The sequence below is a fragment of the Callospermophilus lateralis genome, chromosome 9 (genome assembly GCF_048772815.1).
Source record: "Callospermophilus lateralis isolate mCalLat2 chromosome 9, mCalLat2.hap1, whole genome shotgun sequence".
Lineage (NCBI taxonomy): Eukaryota > Metazoa > Chordata > Mammalia > Rodentia > Sciuridae > Callospermophilus > Callospermophilus lateralis.
The window spans coordinates 86447047-86468199 of record NC_135313.1 but is presented as its reverse complement, the minus strand read 5'-3'; the positions used below and the strand labels follow the sequence as shown (position 1 = coordinate 86468199).

At 32.0% G+C, this 21153-nt stretch overlaps 1 protein-coding gene across 1 annotated transcript in view; it reads right to left on the bottom strand.

Annotated features, from left to right (window-relative positions):
- The window catches only part of Lrp1b (LDL receptor related protein 1B), a 1566902-nt gene that overhangs the window by 626624 nt on the left and 919125 nt on the right, over positions 1–21153 (bottom strand). The window contains exons 24-25 of the mRNA XM_077110319.1: positions 4545–4742; positions 2760–2964 (exon numbers count right to left, since the gene is read on the bottom strand). Of these exons, the coding sequence (XP_076966434.1) occupies positions 2760–2964; positions 4545–4742 (403 nt within the window). The remainder of the gene's footprint in view (positions 1–2759; positions 2965–4544; positions 4743–21153) is intronic.

The window sequence follows — 21153 nt, the reverse complement described above, 5'->3', positions numbered from 1 at the left end:
TTCAGAAACAATTTTGTAAGTGTTATTTCCTCACCCTGCTTTTTAAAATTACTTTATTACCACTGTAATTATCTTAAATAATGTCACAGTTTCATAGCAGCAGCTGGTGAGGGAAAGCACTATCTCTCTCAGGACCATCATCAGGTTTTCCCTCTTCACCGGCTAGCTCAGTATCAGCTAGCTCTCTCCTCTGAGAGAGCAAAAGAATCTGGAGATCCCTTAATATCATGGAAATGGTGTTTGGTAATTTCATTTAAATAGCAGGTTGTATGTGCATTTTGTTTCCAAGTTATTTTTCTCCTATTAGGTTAGATATTCTCAGATAAACTAAGTGAAACAAGTTTATCCTAAGCATGATTAATACAATGCTATAGAAAATGAAATATCACCCAAATCTTCTGGTTTTGTTGTTTGTTTGTTTGGTTGGTTGGTTGGTTTTGGCTATACTACAAAACTTTCATAAACCTGTAAATTTTTTTTTCTTTTTTTCTGTCTGTACCATTTTAATTTGAGAAGTAGTCACATTTTACATTCTCTTTGGGCATATGTGCTAGAACTACATCTTTCTCCAAATGTCACTTTTTTATTGTATAGAATATTTATCATGCACATAATATGTGGTAAGAGGAATGTGGTGGCACATACCACCTATAAATACTGCTACTCTGGAGGCTGAGACAGGAGGGTCAGAAGTAGTTTGAGGCCTGCCTCACTAACTTAATGAGACCCTATCCTCCCTGCAAAAATAAATAAACAAAAGGGCTGGAGATACAGCTCAGTGGTCACTTACTTAGCATGTGTAAGACCTTGTGTCCAATCATTAGTACCAACAAAAAGAAAGAAAAAAGCTAAAAGTACATATCCTCAGGTTACCCTGAGGATAAAGCTATTAAACATGAGAACCCTCTGTGGGTAATACAGGATCAGGACCAACAGTCTACTTTTATCTTGGGGATAGACTGTTGAAACATAATGGCACATCTCTAAACTTAAAGGTCTTTTCAGGTGAACTGTTGTAACAGCAGGTCGTGAGTGAAATGGGTGAAGGTAGATTGGGTAAACTAGGGAAAACACCTTGGGCCTAAAAGAAACCTCCATTTCTCAGTTCAACATTGCCAGATCTCCCTAGTTTCTAAAGAAGCTAAAAATCAGGGATTTTTGTAAAATCTTTCAACATTTTAAATGTTGGCAACTGATTCAAAGAAATTTCAAACACCGTGGAAAGTAAATATCCCAGTGAGGGTTACTAACTTGGAATACCGTCTCTAAAGAAGCTGTTTTGCCCCTTTAGTTTCTGCTTGAGTTGAGAAAAGGAAAATAAACTTCCCAATCTATTAGTTTCTGAATCTTGGGCAGAGACCAAAGCAAAAGCCAGAGTATGGCCAAGATGCTTACTTAAACACAGGGAAACTCTTCTCTTTTCTGTATCTCACTAAACTCCCTCTTGACTCACTCTGCTCTCTCATTGATACTTCCTGGACTTCATATTGCTTAAAGGTAGAGAGCAAAAAAGTAATATTTTTTTTTCTAATACTCTTTGGTCTTGACAATAGCCTAGGATTTGCAAACTAATTACTGGAGAAACAAATAACAGAAATTACAACATCCTCCTATATTAGTTAAAAATTATTTGCCTTATTCTCTTCAAAAACAAACTAATGAAGATGATAATATCCTTAATTTACCCAAGAGAAAATTGAAATCTAAGAGAAGATAATACAAATTATTTTCCCAGAAAATAAGTGACTGAGTAGGAATAGGAACTCACATCTTCTAATTCAAATCTGTTCCTTCAAAAAAGACCAATCAAGGGAACTGTGGGCAAATATCCTGCATTATGCAACATTTAACCTTTGTTTTCCAGAACCATGTATTTTGTCTTTCAAACTAACCAAAAGTCAGCATTACACTGCTGGACTCCTTCAAGCTTAGTTTAATTTTCCTTTAAACTGACTCCAAGAACATACAAAATAAATAAAGGGTGAGGGGTTAACATCTGTGACAATTTAGAACAAAGACTAGCCCTGTGGTTTTCAACCATTAGAAACAATTACAGCATCTCTTTGGCAGGGGCAAAGAGAAATTCATTAAATTACTGCTTTGAAAAAGAGTTGCAATAGCTTCCAATAGGGCCTAATGCCCATATTTTGAAGAAAGACATGCTCAGCTTCTAAAAGTAACTATGTAAAGAATCCTTTAACCAAACTGTGGAAATAAACTTAAGTTTGTCGTTAGACTGTATATACAAATATATACATAAACACAAAGTTATACACACATACATATATATGCACAAAATAAGTATTTTAACTAACAAATTATGAATAAATTAATTCAAAAATAAAATGAAAGTGTATATATATGTGTATGCATATATAAATATGAACATATATACATATGTATATATAGTCCCAGTACCCCAAAATTATATAACTATACATAATTATAATAATATATAAAATATGTGTTATATAATTAATATGTAAAATATGTGAGATATATATATATATATATATATATATATATATGCTTTTGGGGAGGGTAATGGAGATTCAAGCCAGGGTTATATTACCACTGAGCTACATCCCCAGTGATTTTTCTTATTTATTTTGAGACAGGGTCTCCCTAATTTTCTGAGGCTGTTTTTGATTTGTGATCCTCCTGACACAGTGTCCCAAATCACAGGAACATAGGCAGCCAGCAATGCAAGATTATAATGTTTTTGCCAAAGTGAATCTCTAAAAGTCAAACTTTTTTACCCATATCTTGGGTCCAAAGCAATGGCCCTAGGGTGCTCCATGGCTCCTGCTATTAGTGTAGTTCTGAGGGAACCATCCAGTTTGGCCACTTCAATTTGATCCAGATTGCTGTCTATCCAGTATATGTTGCCTGCTATCCAGTCAACAGTCAGGCCTTCTGGGGTAGCCAGGCCATGCTCCACAACCACCTCTATTGCAGTGACACCTGAAAAGGAAAGGAAAGCAACCGTAGATCCTTTCAAGGAATGTGTAAAGAACAAAGGAAAATGTCTACCTGAGCTCCACAGTACAAAGTACTGAAACATTATTTCACCTTTGAGAGAGATTGCAAAATGTTACTTGGCACAAAGGAAATTAAGGATCCCCAAACTTAGAATTACTGATCTTCCTCACCAGAGATATTTAATACTATCAACACCAGTGCAAATGGGATTTTTAAACAACTGTGAGGCTAATAACAATAACAAGGTGAGGTTGCAAAAACTGTTATTTTTTTGTTTCTACCTTTGTAGAAAGAACAGGGGATTGTGGAAACAATAAAATAGCTCTTTAGAATTAGTGCAATTTAATTCAAATGCTGATCTTCAGGAGTAGAGTAAAATAAAGAGAAAAAGTCTACCTGAGGCAACATATATCAAAGCTAATAAACCTCCATACTTTTTCTCTTTTTGGAAACATGACAATAACAGAGCAATTATTGTACTTAACTTAATAAAGATAAGCCCAAATCACATACTCCTCCCCAGGGTACAAGACCTCAAGGATAAAACAAGGATACAGTAAGAGAAAAAGCACCATTGTACAATGAAATAAAAATAAACAATTTGGTAATGTCTACAAATATTTGTATTTATCCAGTACTTAATTTTTTTTTTACAGAATTTTTTAAGATTTCATTTTGCAACCTTTTCTTTTTTTTTCTTCTTTTTTTGCTGTGCTGGGGGATTGAACCCAGGGCCTTGTGCATGCCACACAAGCACTGTACCAACTGAGCTGTATCCTCAGCTCAAGATTTCATTTTATAAGCATTTTCCTAATTGAATAACATTGGAGTTTATGATATTACTAGGAATTTTTGTTAGATATTTTAACAGTGTTTTTTTTTAAACTTTTAACCAACTAATTCCATGGATTTAAATTCAACATTTTAAATCAAATTGTGGTAATATGACATACAGCACAAATTCACACATCATAATTAAATTGTTTAAATATTGGTATTTCTCAAAATTGCAAAGACAATTTAGGAAAGAATTAACAATTTGATGAAAATACTGTGCCATTGGAATGCTAATTTTCAGAGAAATACTGTATATATTTATCTCAAAACCTTGCTACTTAAGAAAGATCTAATTAAGACAAAAGAGCTAAATCAAACTATAGCAAAAATATTTAGCTCATGTTAGTGGATTTTTGTAATAACGTTTTCATTATTCTTTGAATTATGTTGAAAGACAGTGACAAAATAAGAAACAAATTATACTGCTTACAGAAAAGTTTGACTGCTAGTATGCAGAAGTCACCCCTACCCGCATGATAAATAAATATATTCACCATAAATCTATGGGGAGTCCACACTGATAATGAGGTGAGCAGCAGGGCCAGTCCTATCCCCAAAAATTTCTTCACACCTGTGCCTGACCTCCGTGACTTAACATATGTAGTAGGAATATAAATGTCCAAAGTCAAAAATGAACCAAGATTCTTTTTGACCACAACATAGTTTTTAAAATTTTTTCACTTAAGAAGTAACTTAAACATTAAATAACATGTTAGCATATTTACCTCCACTCTCTGAAAGCTTGCCCCGGTATATCCTGTCTTCTACAACATCTGTCCAATAAAGTAAACTTTGATTGAAATGAAAATCAAGTGCTATGGTGTTTCTCAATCCAGGAACTAGTAGACTATAGTCTCTTTTATGAAGATCAATTCTTCGAATTTCATGGCGAATAGAAAAGATGATGAATGCTTCAAAAGGATCTGAAATTAAATTTATTTTTAATAGGCTTAAGAAAATATTTATATACTTCAAGTAAATGAAATAAAACGTCTGAGGTAAAAATCCATTCATTTTAAAGTATAATTGATTTTATACTTCTCTACCTCTTAAGAAGCAATTTCTTTCATTCTAACATTAAAAAGAAATTAGAAAACCTTGGGTATATACATATTCATTAAAATAAATGAATAAAAAGGATGCACATTCATTAACATGCTTTTATTTATTGAATTTGTATACCTCGTTCTGATGAAAAAAAATACCAGAATAATTTAAACAAAAGACAAAATGGAAGATATTCTGTTTTCTTAGATTTTTTTCACCAAAGCTCAGATACAACACAATATAGATTGAGAAGAACTGACTAAAACTAACTCTGACATTAATAGCTAATCACATACCTACAGATCTACTAAGGGGAAAAGTTAAAAAAACAAAAACAAACAAAAAAAACAGATTTTTATGAAGAGAGTTCCTGGACTTATAATTAAAGTGCTTTCCACAGGAAGGAAGAAAGAAGCTTACTATATACTTCCCCATTAGGTTTTCAGCCACAATCAGGCCTGAATCAGGAAAAAGGGAACCACCTTTGAAAACAAATTTGAGGTTACTTTTTTAGTTACCTAAAAGAAAAAATGGATCGATACCTAGAAGTTACTAAAATTATAATTTAAAAATGTGTCAAGCCTTATAGTAATCATTGTGAGACCTACTAATAATGAACTAGGTATAAATTCTATAAGATGAAAACACATTTTGAGAAAGGGACATCTGCTCTCAAATATTTCCTGTTTCCATGTCAGTGCCACTTTTTAAAAAATTTTCCTTTAGGAAAATCAATATTCTTCCCAAGTCTAAACAAGTCCTTTGAATGTGGACTGCTGTAATCATCGCTCCCCATAGAAATGTGATTGGCCAGAGGTGTGGAAACTTCCAGAGAACTTTTCAAGCTGAGAGAGTCTTTTCGTACAGATCTCAATGCTTCATGCTGCTAGTGCTTATGTCCTTGAGTTGAAAAATTATGGAAGAGAAAAGAACCATAAAGAATGAACCAGAAAAGACCTGGAGAGAGACCATTTCCTATGGAAATCCAAATATGTAGTTCCAATTGTCTTTCAGGCTAGTTCCTCTCTACAAAGCCCCTGTGTGTTTTCTATGCTTTGAATATGTAAGCCAATGTACTTAGTCATTTATTCACTTAATTTCAAACGGTTTTCTGTCAACTGTAACCAGGTTTATTTTCTTGTCTGTTTTGTTCATTATTACATCCCAAACACCTAACCCAGGTAGAAAACATTCATACCAGTTCTTACATTCAGGAGAGTGCTAACCAAAGCTGTTAGCCCTTGATGTGGAGGAGTCACCTGACAATTTTTCACTGGAGTTGTACCTGTTTTCAGAAGCCCTGTCATGTTCAGCAGGGCCACCTCCTTGACCTCCAGCTGACTGCAGGGTATAAACAATTCCAGCCAAGAACAGAAAAACTGTTCAGAAGACTTGCAGACCTATTAGCAAAAACTATGTGTCCTATTGTGACCACTGAGGTATTGAGGACATGTAATGCATAGTGTTATGCCCTTCACTGCACAATGCTGCTATGATGATAGCCAACTGATGCTGTGGAAACTGAGCATGCAAATGAGGGCATCCTGTCCTACCCAACTGAAATAGAGCCAAGAAGTCCACAAGTCAAAATCATTCACATTCCAGATAAAGGTTTCACACCCTGCCCAGCCAGGCCAGTAATAGCATGCTATGGGTTGATAAAGGCTGAATGTACCCAGTAACTGATGATGAAACAGCCTATATGAAATTAAAACTGGTCATGTTTAGTAGATGCTATCATCCATACAAATACTCAAAAAATTTAAAATCCAGATTTCAGACTTTTAAAAATGGAAGAAATAGTTATATCAGATGAGCAGTTTCATAAAAGAAAGAATACCTAATTTTAGTGTAGGAGCCCTTGTTTGATTTTTTACAATGGGTATAAACTGCTGTTTGTCTTTGTAAAAGTCTTTATCTGTTGAGGACTTAAATGTTTTTACCTGTAAAATGGAATTAATAGTAACTTCTTTTCAATCTAAATTGAACTGTAATCAGAATGCAATTAAATGATTATGACAATTTACTTTATAAGCTGAAAATAATCATAGTAAATATAAATGTAAACTATGATATAATCCAAAATAACAGAATTGGAATAAAAAAAATCTTAAGCCTTAGTTTTGCTCCCAACTATCATTTAAATTTGACAAATTCCCTCTAAACACTGATTATCAGTATTTTTTAACTTTTATAAAATGTGCAACCTATTGTTACCATGAAAATGGCTGACAAGAGTGAACCTAACAAAATCTTAATAAACGCTTCATAATTATTATGACTATTTAATCCAGACATCACTCATAGGTGAAATGTTCCACAACAGAAAATGTTGAAATGATGAAACAAGAAGAAGTCAGATATTTCTGAGCATGTACTGAAACTAGTGACATTTTAATTCTGAAGAGATTCTTCATCTTTTGGTTTAGAGTTTGCTCTTAGTCAGTAGTAAATTATAGATTCAGAAGCTTCTTGTCAGAGAAATTTACACTTAATTCATGTTAAAGGATACATAGTTTTAAAATGCCTCATTAATGATATCATACCTTGTCCTTAGGAAATTACACTACAAGAATATATACATTTTAAAAAAGAAAGGGGGTGGGGAATGCTCCATCTTTCCTAACCTCTTTAAGACATCTGTTGCCAAAGTGTTACAGTATTAAAGGAAGCCTGGTGAGGATGCTGAGATTGTGGAAGGTTCTGAGAGAGGATGCCAGAAGTTCTACATATTAAAAAATGACAGTGGAGCACAATTTTCAGAGAAGGTGGCTCACCCTTAGGGGTAAACTCCAGAATCCCTTGATTAAAAAACTGGTCTTGGGATCTTCTCTGAGTCCACCTACTATGAAGATCAAGAAAGAGGGTCTAAATGAAGAAACAAACACTCACACAACATTAGTGAAAGAAAACAAAAGGCTACATACCATATTATTCCTTTTATTTAATATGCTGGCAAAGCAAAATCAATAGAAATTAAAAACAGATCAGTAGATGATAGTAGAAAGAGGAGCAGAGTGAAGGGCATGATTATGAAGGAGCATCTCTATTTTGATTATGGCGGTGATTCTGTGAATATGTGCATTAGTCATAACTATAAGCCAAAAAGGGTGGATTTTAACTTCTACAAATTAATGGTAAATATCTCCCCACTAAAACTAATAGAAAAGAAAACCTAGACAAAAACTATGAAAGAGAGAGAAAAAAAACAGGACAAAAGAAATCAATTATTGTTATACTGATACCACTTATGATTGCTAAATAAAATTTCTATTTTACACATTATCAAACAATCTAACAGAAAAGGAAGGAAATAGTGATTATGGTTAAATGAGCCTATTTTGCAGTGACAAAAATATTTCAATAATCAGAAGTCTATTAATGATTGTTCAGTCTAGTAGATCAAAAAGACAATAGTTTATCATCCCAATTTATAAAATAAATACAATAGATTTCAAAATCCATTCTGGATAATAACTTTAAAAATAAAATGTATGAATTCTTCTTTAAAAGTATTTGTATTATACATGCATAAATATTTCTGTATAATCTATTAATAATCTAAAAATCAGGATTACATTCAAAAAGGAATCAGTGGAAGCAAGAAGATAGGTCAGGGACACTAACACTATCTTTTCACATTGTCTGAAAGTTCTAGTTGATAGAGAAAAGGGAAAACAAAAAGAATCACATAATGGAAATGAGGAGCTCAAATTCATTTGCCTACCTAAACACAAAGACAGGAAATATAGGAAAAATTAAAAAAATATATAAAAGGTACATAAGGAATTTTAAGACACTAATGAGAGGAATAATAATTTCAGTGTATATTAAAGCACATAGGTATCACTAGAAAAAAATTAACCTCCCAAAGGTTTTGCTTCTGCCAGAAATAATTTATATATAAATTTACTGTAGTACTAAAAAACTTGCCATACTTTAAAGTAATACTCTAAAGAACATCACTAAGAAAATTCTAAGAGAAATATATAATTGCTATTAGCTCTAAAAGGTAATACAATATATTATTATTATTTTTATAAATCCTTTGGCACTGATGTGCAGCTGATTAATTGGCTTAGGAGTATGTAATTTTAAAGGACCTAGAGAAAAAAAAATAACTCAAAAAATTTTTCTGACTCAATACAGAAAAAATTACAAATGACTTAAACTACTGATATAATAAATGAAATAAAATTTTAGAAATAAGAATAGCTGAATTATTTTCAAAACTATTGGATAAGAAAGGACTTACTGAATTTGACACAACCTTAAGAATAAAATAATGTTTAATATACATTAACAAAATTGTAGCATAAAAATAATGAAAAATCAAAAAAATATGACAAGGCAAAATATTTGAACTATAAGTAATAAATTATTTAATATATATGTGCTTTGTAATAATTAACAAGAAAAAAGTATTCCAGTGAATAATGGGAAATATTTATTAAAAGTATAATTTATGAAAAATAAAGTATAAACAACCTTTTTTTTTTTCCTTCTGGAAATTAAATCTAGAGGATCACACAGGACTCTACAACTGAGCTATATCCCCACTTCTTGAATAACTATTAAATTTTAACAAGTTTTCAATTTAAATGAGACATGAATTTTTAAAAAATGGTAAATGTTTGGAAAGATACTGTATTGATTAGAGTGTAGAGAAGAGACACACTGATATATTGATAATGAAAGTACACACTATTCTAATTCATATGGTAAGCTGCTGGACAATATCCATCAAAAGCTTAAGACTGAGTCAATTTGTAAGAAATTGTTCTAAAGCAATGGTTGTAAATGTGAAGAATTACAGAAGAGCAAGGAAATGCTTTCCAATATTATTTACAGTATCAAAAGCTTAAAAACAGTAAAAATTTTCATCAACCTATGACTGGATAAATAGAAGTTGGTACAGGCACATAATATTATAGGGCCATAATAATGAATGCAGTTGATGCACTGGTATTAAAATGGAATAATGTATAATATTTTGTAATTTAAAAACAGCAAGATGCAGAATGTGTAACAACTATGTTACAATAGCAAAAAATAAATGAAATGTAGGAAAAGTCATTAAGAAATATATAAAATGTGCATAAGGAATTTTAAGACACTAATGGGAGAAATAACAATTTCTATGAATGCAAAAGCACACAGGAATAATTAGAAAAAAATTAACCTCCCAAAGATTTTACTTCTGCCAGAATTAATTTATCCCTAAATTTATTGTAGGACTAAAAAACTCACCTATGTCATACTTTAAAATAATACATAATCATTCTAAAAAAAATCACTAGGAACATTCTAGGAGAGACATATAATAGATATTAGTAAGTTTAAAAATAAGAAAGATTTTCCAGACCTGCATAAAGATAAATCATGGAGTATTTCTTGAAGGATTAAAGAAGGAACATTATTATATCTGCCATGAAAACTAATGGCTAGGATACACAACAGGAAAGAAAATTAATTTTCACTTTATTCTTAAGAGGTTATTTATTTATTTATTTATTTTAGTGCTGAGCATTGAACTCATGATAGAAACTGAATTTGCTCTACTAGTAAGTTATACCTCCAACCCCCAAATTAAACTTCAAGAATAAAATCTCAAACAAGCAATAGAAGAAATTATCCTTTCCACCTTTTTAGAAACACTCATAAATAAAACAAGAATTCTTCGGACATGACATGTATGCTGAGCAAGGTAACTCAGTATGATAAGTACTGTAAAACATGTTTTTCCCTTCAGGAAAGCTCATATTTTTATTACAGTAATACTTAAGAGCTCATTTACTGCTGTTACTTTTATGCTCTATTTGAGAAAGTATTGTACTAAAAATTACTGACTTCTGTTCAAACTGATGTACACAGAAACATTAATAGAAATTCTACAATAGAAGACACAGATTGTTGCAAATACAGGGAAGGAAATAAAACTGTATCCTGCTATCATGATTTGTAAAATAAATATGTGTGTGTGTGCGCGCAAGCATTTGCTTTAAAATTTTATGCATGAAGAGCCTTGGTTTCCTCATGAATCAAAATTAGCATTAGCCAGTATAGACTTCATAGCACATCGCCTTTGTGGAAAGCAAGTTTACTATCACATTATAAGAACAATAACTCAACAATAAGATAAAACTCCTAAAATGGTGTGTGAGTGATAATATAAGCAGACAATACATAAGGCAAAGTCTAAGAATTAAATGGAGAGAAATTGTAAGCTTATTATTATATTGTTTAATTTTAACTCAAAATCTTATAGAGTACATATAAGAAATCAAAATAAAGATAATTGGAATAACAAAATAAACAAAAAACTCAGCCCATAAGAAAATATATTGAAATCTACATCATCAAAATAGGAGACACATTCTCTTTAAGCACAAAACATTTTAAAAAATGGGCATGTTCCAGTCCACAGTCTTAAGAGAAAGCAAATAATTAATTTAAAAACAAATACACGCTTTGCGTACAATTATATTAAAAGTTTGTAACAATAACTGTCATCTCCCTATACACTTTAAAACTAAAAATAACCACTAAAATTTTTTTGAATAATGTGACCTCAAATAGAAATATGAGACATTTAGTAGCAGGCAAACTGAAGACCTCAAAAATCTACAGCATTCAAAAATAAAGAGAAACAGATGGCACCAAATGTATGTATCAGAAAGCGTGAACAATTAAAAATAACAAGATAGGCAGCTTCTGAATGGTTTAATAAGAATCCAAAAATCTTTCTTTCCTAATAACAAGAAAGGACCAAAGCTTTGCAAAAATTCACGAGAAGCTTTTTTTTTTTTTTCAAAATAAATCACAGAATGTACATATGAAGAGCCAAATGTGTGGCGTTTTAACAAGTATTTATCCTATCACTTTCTTCCCAGTTTAATGATAGTCTTAAATTTAAGACTCAGAAATCATCAGAGGGGGCAGCAGTTTGGAGTCACCCTAAAATCCAATTCTCAGAAATTGTTCAATGGGAAGGGAAATTTTCTTTAAAAAAAAATGGTTCTAAGATAACTGAATATTCACATACAAACAAATGGTAGAGAAACTAACCTTATAACTCAAAAACAAAATCAAAATGTATCATGAAATGTAAGAGCCACAACTATACAATTATTAGAATACATAGAAATATTTTGTGATCTTCTATTAGAAACTGTGCATTAGCTATAAAGCATAAGCAATAAAGGAGAAAGTAAACTGAATGTCATCAAAATCTAAAATTTTGTGTTTAAAAGGAAGAATTTAGAGGGTAAAAGAAAAACCAAGATATGGGGAAAATATTTCCAAAATACATATTTGACTAGGGAGTTGTATCATGAATTCATAAGGAACAATTTTGATTCAATAATGAAGTACAAAAAACCCAATTTAAAAGATCTGAATGGACATATCTCCCTGAACTGACCAATAAGCAGTCAAAAAAAATGTGCACAGCAACATTAGTCATCAGTCAAATCTACATTAAAAGTACAATGAAATACCACTTCATACCTAATGATGACTCTAATCAGAAAGAAAGATGATAACAACTGATGGCAAGTACTTGTGGAGAAATTGGAACCCTCAAACGATGCTGGTGGAATTTGAAATAATGCAAACACTTTGCAAAGCATTTTGGCTGTTTTTCAGAATGTTAAATATTACCATATTTAGTTCCTATATGACCCAGCAATTTCAATTCTAGTTATAACCCAAGAGAATTGAAAATGCATGTTGACACAAAACCTTGTACATGAATATTCATAGCAATATTATCATAATAACTCAAAATGGAAACAATCTATAAGCCCATCAACTGATGAATGGATAAACAAAATGTTGCATATCCATATAACAGATACACTACTTATCAATAAAAGATGAGGTAGTGATATATACTGAAAACAATGAAAATAATATAGCAAATGAAAGAAACCAGTCATAGAAGAACATATATATATATACATATTGTATGGTTCTACTTCTGCAAAATGCCAGAATTGACAAATCTACAGAAGCAGAAAATAGATTAGCGGTTGCCAGGGCCTAAGGTAGGTATTGATGGGAGTGATTGCTAATAGACATGAGGTTTGGTTTGGAGTTGATTAAAGTATTCTAAAATTATATTGCAGTAGTGGTTGCATTGAATTGTGCATTTTGGAATGATGAATTTTCTGGTATGTGAATTATATCTCAATTCCACTGTTATTAAAGGAAAGAAATATGGTTGATGAATGTTGAAATTTGTAAAGGCTAAAAATTGTTCAAATACTTCTCGTTCACTGTTAATAGCATAGGTTCACACTTGATTACATGATTTTACCTCATTCAGACTTACTGTATAACTGTGCTCATCTCTGAAAATTTTGTCAACTATAAAATGAAAGATCAGCTGAGCATGTTGGTGAATGTCTGTAATCCCAGCACCTCACGAGACTGAGGGAGGAAGATTACAAATTCAAAATCAGTCTCAGCAATTTAGGCCCTAAGCAACTTAGCAAGACCCTATCTAAAAATAAAAAGGGCTGGGGATGTGACTCAGTGGTTAAGTGACCCTGTGTTCCATCCCCAGTACAAAAAAAAAAAAAAAAAGTATTCCAAAAATTTGGTGCTGTTTTTTCTCTGTGTGCTTGTGCTACTTGAATAAAATAGTGAATCCATCCTTTTAAGAATAATATTTCAACTAAAGAATTTGAAAACTAAAGAGCTAACTCAAATTAGAAAAAAGAGTAGAAACTGATAAAATAGAACAAAAGAGATTATCAAAAAAACCCAAAGCCATTTTGCAGAGGAAGAAACTGAGTCACAAAAATTTGTATAGCTAACATGTCATGTTGTGAATGTAGCTGATAAGATGGAGAGAAGGAATTTGATTCTTTGTGCTGATTTGTGTTAGCAATGATAGAGAAAATTGGGAAATTTCATACATTGTATTTCTATGACCATTTAAATGTATTTGACTATCATAGAACAAAACATGTGCAACTGAACATGCTGACACATTTGAATATATGGTTCAGCTTGTGTACCAGTAAACGTCATAAACACGTACGCTATAACATCATTTGATATTGCAAAACACTGCAAACAACATCCAAGGCCTTAAGATGGAAGAACTGACCAAACCTTAATCTCTTTACAGAGTAGAATGCTATATGTAGTTCAGTGGAATAAACAGTTATAGTAAATGCATGAAGACATATCAAAATTATATGCAGGAGTAAAAAGAAACTAGTTTCAGATGTGTATATTGTGTATGTCTTGATAAAATAAATAAATAAATTTATTTTTGCAGGGGCATATGATGCTGGGATTGAACCTAAGATCTTACACATTCTACAGAAGTGCTCTACCTTTGAGCTATATCCCCAGCCTTTGTACCATATTTTATTTTATCTTTTTGAACATTAAGATCATTTATTCCAATTTCTATTTCTTTCTTTTCTTTCCCTCCCTCCCTCCTTTCTCCTTCCTTCCTTCCTTCCTTCCTTCCTTCCTTCCTTCCTCTCTCTCTCTCTCTCTCTCTCTCTCTCTCACTGGGGAATAACCCAGGGATGCTTAACCACTGAACCACATCCCCAGCTGAGTTGCTTCTTTGACCTCATAATCCTCCTGCCTCAGCCTCCGGAGCCATTGGATTAAAGGCATATGCTGCCATGCCTGGCTCCCCCTTTTTACTTTAAATTTCAGAGAGAAGCTTTCTAAGTTGACTAGACTGTCAATCCCCATCAGATGGGACTATAGGAATGCACTCCCTACAAGCAGTATTATTGTTCTCCAAGAACACAAATTATAATAATAGAATGATATACCAATTTCAAAAAAGAAACTAACATTGGGAGTTAAGAATACATGAACAGAGAACTTGAAGTTATCTAATATGTTATAACAATTACAAAATGATTTCAATCATAATGAAAAATTCTGAATATTTAAAAAATATTGACTGTGAACACATTGTTCTCAATTGTTTTTAAACATGTTTGAAAGATTTCATGATGAATTAAAAACACATTTGCAATCTCTAAACAATGACTATTTTATTAAAATTGCTCTGTGATTTTTTAAATTCTTATATTTATTGTGGTCAATTTTGGCTGAAATAATATATATATATATATATATATATATATATATATATATATATATATATATATCTTTGATAAATATTTACTTGGTTACACTTGATAAAACAGTTTAATGGGGCTGGGGATGTGGCTCAAGCGGTAGCACGCTTGCCTGGCATGCGAGCTGCCCGGGTTCGATCCTCAGCACCACATACAAACAAAGATGTTGTGTCCACCGAAAACTAAAAAATAAATAATAAAAGTGTCTCTCTCTCTCTCTCTCTCTCTCTCTCTCTCTCTTTAAAAAAAAAAAACAGTTTAATGGAGTTCAAAAATCAATAAATTCTTAATTTCTTTCATATTTGAACTCTGAATTGAGATAATATCTCAAATACCACTACTTTTAAGATTTCTATTGACTGATTGAATTATTATTTCCCCTTAGAGAGAATAAGGGTATAATGAATAATCCAATATGTCATTTAGTAAACTAGTGGGACATCATGAAGACTGAATTTTAAAATCTCAATTTTTATATGGTTTTTACTTTAATTAAAAAAAACTGCATAAACTATTTGGAGCTAAAATACAATGAATAAATTTCAGGTTTGTTTCAATTTTGATGTAGCTATAAGAACTTCTTTGGGGGCAAACTCAATTTGGAATGAATATCTGTAAATTATAAAGGAGGCATCCATTTTTTACCATCGTCTAAAAATGCTTTCAGTATGCTAGATCAGTCTCATAAATGACTGAAGTTAACAGCTCAAACCAATATATCATATTCTTAATATAGAAGTGGCTTGTCATTTTTCTGCCTTAGCACATGAGTTGACATACGTACAAAACAAAGGTTACGATTTACATTTTTATAGTGATGAATTTCATGTTTATAAATGTAGTATACAGCAAGTAGACATTCAGAGCCTAATCTCTTCTGTCTACAATTCTCCTTTCTTTGATTTTCTTTAGGTCCCACTACAGGTTCACCGTATGATTTTTATAAGACAAAATATGAAAGCAGAAGATGACTTGTCTAAAAAAAAAGACTTCATTACAGGTCTTTTCAGGGCAAATTGTTATTATAACTATATAACTAGCAATTCTATATGAATAGCTCCTGATTCTTTATCATATATAGAAAATCAGACAAAAAATGATATTACAGTTAAAATGTTTTCTTTCTCATTTCAGAGCTTTTACTGTCTTTTCTGTTCTTATATTTAAGAATTTATTGGAATTTCTCTGCCCCATAATCAGATAAATTTACTTTACAGAGCAAAATCTTATAAAGTGGTAAATGGTGTATCGTTTCTCTGGCTCAATATATGTTATTACTTCCTTTCCACATTCCTCAAACTATAGCCATTTGGGGAGTAAATGATAGTCAAATAAAGGCATGGAGAATAGACTATATGGAATAAAGACCAAGATGGACTCTCAAAGATTATTCAAATTGTATCTTTAAGATCATGCCATCAGCTCCCCATCAATCACTTTAGAACACTTTTTGTTGTTTCCCTCCCTTTAGTTGCTTTCTCAAACTTTTTAGGTATGTTTTCTCAATAGCTCTTTTGTGATGTCAGTTTTATTTTAAAAACACTTATTCATTCCATTAGCAAGTGCTATGAATCTGCATCTGAGGGGTGTGTAGCAGGGGGATGGGAGGGGGGGACAGAGGGAAGAAGAGAGAGAAGGAGAGAGATCATTGGAATAACAGGTAAAGCAAAGAATAAAAACCCTTTGTATATCTAGGACAAGTACAGTGTCGTTTACTTGAATGATTACATAGATGAATGCACTATTATAAAAATCAATAAATTAATATTTAACCAAGAAGATGTTAAATATGAAGGAAATAAAAATTATTTCTAGAAAAAGTGAGCAAAGAAACAAAGCAGAGAAAGAAGTAAGTGAAGCAGAAACACAAAGAGGAATTGTTCAAGAAAGGTGAATGAAATTAACAGGTTAGTGACTGAAAAATAAATATGAAACATCTATAGTTTAGGACATAGAGTTAATTTCTAAAAATTAATAAGAAAAATGAATACTTTTCAAAGGAAAATGGTTAAAATAAATTAAAGAGCAACAAGGCTAATAAGCATATGGGAAGATGTTCAAACTCTAATAATAAGGAAAATGCATATCCCAGCAATGATATATTATCTTACTCTTACATATTAGTGAACAAATACAAAACTAGACAATTTGGGGAGCTGCCAAAGGTTTTTAAGCTTGGAAAAATTTTGTTGGTACAAATGTTGACTGTGCAAGCATTCTAAGAGCAACTGGTTCCACTTAGTCATAGAAAATGTAAGTCCATTCTGAGTTTCAGTAATGACCTTAAAGAAAATGTCATACAGATCTATAAGAACACAGGTATATGTATATTTGGAGAAGCATTATTGGTACAGCAAGTGGTGCACAAATAGTGGGAAACTTGAATGTGTTTATATGATACAATGGATAAGCAAAAGTAATAGGTGCAAACCATGTTATTCCATCTAGTGGTTAGTAGTTATGTGTTAGTTGCACACAGAGCACAGGCAATAAAAATGTAGTGTTGATTGAAAAAGGCAGGTGACATAATATACACGAAAGTATCATTTATATAAGTAAAAAATGTGTGTATGTGTGTGTTTGTATATATATATATATATATATATATATATATATATATATATATATCTGTTTTCCAAGAAAATACATGAGCCACATTGAGATGGGTTCCTTTGAAGATAGTGGTGAGAAAGCAAAGTGGGCTTTAGAGACAAAAATAAAGGAAGAGATGAGACAATCTAAAGTAGACCAATGATAGTACTGTAATGAAGTAAGGCATGTAACTAACTCGATTCCCATCTGTGACCTCCAAAAGATAATGAGAGGTAAAGAGATAATACAGTCAGTAGTTAAAGAAAATAGAAAGTGTTCAATTACTTAAAATATAGGAAGTTATTACATTTAATAAGAATATGCGACAAAAGTTTTATGTTACATAAGGGGTATAAAGTAATTTAATTCACTCTCCGCTTTTAAGAAAGCTTGGGACTGAGTGCTGAAAGAAGTAAGCTCATGGAAGTATTCAAAGGCATCTTGGGAGTGTGCATATATACAGAAGAGAGAGAGGCCCTGGATCTTTCTAGTAGCATGGATATTTTTCTGTTTTGGAATCAGAAGGAAGAAAAATCAAACTCTTTGATCTAACATTCTTTAGCCGAAGGCCCTGGACAAATAGTTACATTTCTGGGTCTCAGTGTCTAAAAATATAAAAATCAAAGTCTATTAATATCTAACTGGTTTCTTTGGAGTAAAAAATAATCTGCTGTGTTTTCGGTATTTAAAAAAGAATGGCTATTAATGAAATCATAAAAATTAAATAGAAATTATTCATAAATGAAGAAGTTTTAAAGAATGTACAGGGTTTAAATTTCCAAAGTGAATGTGAAAGATATTGTCATGCTAAAGGTCACAAATGATAATGGCAGAGAACACGAAGGTGAAGATAAAATGAAGTGATACAAACAACAGTATGCTATTTATTCTTGGCAATTGTGCATTTACTGTCATTACTAATGATGGAAACATAATGGGCCTGAAGTGGAAGCCCACAGTGGAGGATTGAAGAAAGAAAATGAGCCAAACTGAAGGAGGTCCTGAACAACAGACTAACTTGGAGTTCAAATAATATATAATAAGGGACAACTTTAAATTGTGGAAGGTTTAGAAGGAAACTGAGATGTTAAATTGTCATCTTTTCAAAAGCAAATTATATAAGTACGGTTTAGCGCCAATCTCCCGATTTCTTCATCTTCACTTCTCATTGCTCCCTAGGGAAGCCTATCTGCTTATCATCCCTGTTTTCTTTATTATAGAATTAACCCCTTCCTATTGCATTTTATCTTCCTGATCTAAATTTCCTTCTCTCTTTTTCATTAAAGTACAATGTTCATTCTAGTTTAAATTTTCTCCTCACAAACTGGAGAAGTTAGAGGCTGAAAACACACATGCCTGAGAGATGGCTGCCATCATCATTAGAACACCTGGATCCCCTGGCCTCTGCTACTCAATTGCAGAAGGAAGGCTGAATCCTAGAGATGCTGTAGGGAAAAATCAGAGGAGTGGAGAGACAGGGCAGCAAAGACTGGAAAAGTAAAAGAAGAAAACAGGAAACATATACAGAACTATGGATAATTGAAAGAGAATTAAAAAATATATATTTAACTAATTAATTTTGTGATAAACTGATGCCACCTGAAGATATAACACTGGGTAAAAGGAAAGATGGTATAGTTGGAAATGCAAGTGACACAGTGCTGGGAGCCATCAGCCAAGTAGGTATGACAATTTCCTTGCCAGCGTACTCCCATGCTGTCTAGTGGAAGGACTCCTGAAAGGTGACCTTGCTTAAGGACCAGGGCGGATCCGTGTTTAGGGTGTTCCCGGTTTAGGATAATCCGAGTTTAGGGCATTCCCGGTTTAGAATAGGGCATATCCTGCTGCCTGAGTTCCTCTTGAGTTCTCACGGGATTCAGAATATATTTGGGAGACAGAAGCCCAGTGGAGGTGTGGATTTGGGCAGAGAACGTGAATTTCCCCAGAACGTGTTTGTAGAAGGCCGGTGTGAGATTGGGAATAAAGAATTGCTGTTTGAATCTACAAGCTGTGAGTGGCTCGTGATTTGTGCCCAGCCAGAGACTGCGGCAACACAGTAATCAGATTTTAGGTGAGAAAGGAAGGTCTCAGGAAGCAGGAGTTCTCCACATGAATACACATAGACACATGCAAGAAAAAGGTTTGGGTGATGGACACTGTAGGCCAAATGGTGATTATAAATTTTTGTGCATGTATCCATATCTCTTTGCTAAAAAACTAAACTGGGATACACATGTAATTAAAATCTAAAGAAAAAATAAGAAAATGAAAAAAGAAATATAATAAAATTCTAAACTAATTCAGGTCAAGAGAAAATAAAAAAGGAATACAATAATAATATTTTAACATATTCTTTAACTATGTTGCAAACTGGCCAGTAAGACACCATATAACCAGCAGAGAGAGAAAAAAAATGGAATAAGCACTAATATTTTGGATGTTCATAAGTTAAAAAAATATTTCAGGAGAAAGGTAATCAAAAGTTATAAATTAAAGAGGGAATGTATAAGGAATTGATAAAATATGCTAATGAGATATCCAAAAAAGGTGAGATATGTAAGAAATTAAAAAATAAAGGTCATAAATGTAATATTTATGGAAGATCATTATATTTAATTGGTAAAATGTTAGATATGAACTTAATGAAAATAAACTCAGTTCAGCAATGCATAAAAACCCAGATAATAAAGAGTTTACTAAATAGTGGAAAGAAACAAGAGTATATGAAAATTCAAGGGGAAAAACAATGGGGGGGGTCATGGGTGTAAATAATGTGCATCATAAAGCCTAGAGTATTTTTATTATTTTTTTTAAATACCAAGATGAGTAAGAATAGGGATTGAATTCAACAGAAAAAAAATAAATTAGCAAAAGAGGGAATCAAGTGAAGAATGGTGGAAAAAAAGAAAGAGGAACAAGAATTAAGAAATTTTGTTTTTATAGCCCAGGATTTCATAGTCGTTCATTTATATTGAACTATGAATTTTCTGCTTTTCAAAAAGGGATGATACAAATGAAATACAAAATAAAGAGATTTTTATACACACAAAATTGGTTCAAATAAAAAATAATTTTTAATACCTAGAAACAGGTATTAAAAGTACCCACACTCTGTAAATCATGTAAATATTTTTGGTATTTGGTGCATTCTCTTTTAGGAACAGATTGATTATCAACATTTGAATCTAGTCATATAAGAAAAGTTTCATTTAAATTTAAAAGATAAATTAAATGTTTGCTTTTCTCCTAAATTATTGGCAAAGCCAGGTGTGAAATATGGCAATGAGTAATGACATAGTATGTTTAGAATTTCTTTCTGACCAGAAATAGAAGAGGTCAATTCCATTAGGGCAGTTATCTTTGCACCTGCTCACTTATATTTGAATGTTGAATTATTCTAATATTAAGTTTGTTATTCATTTAATACAATACAAAACAACTCCAAATATGCTAATAATTTTATTATCTATATCCAAAAACCGGTTATGGAGATAATTTTCATGTGAAATATGATTATAATTATTTCTAGGTCAAAGTTTGATCGATAATTTCCCCATTCTGAACAGAAATG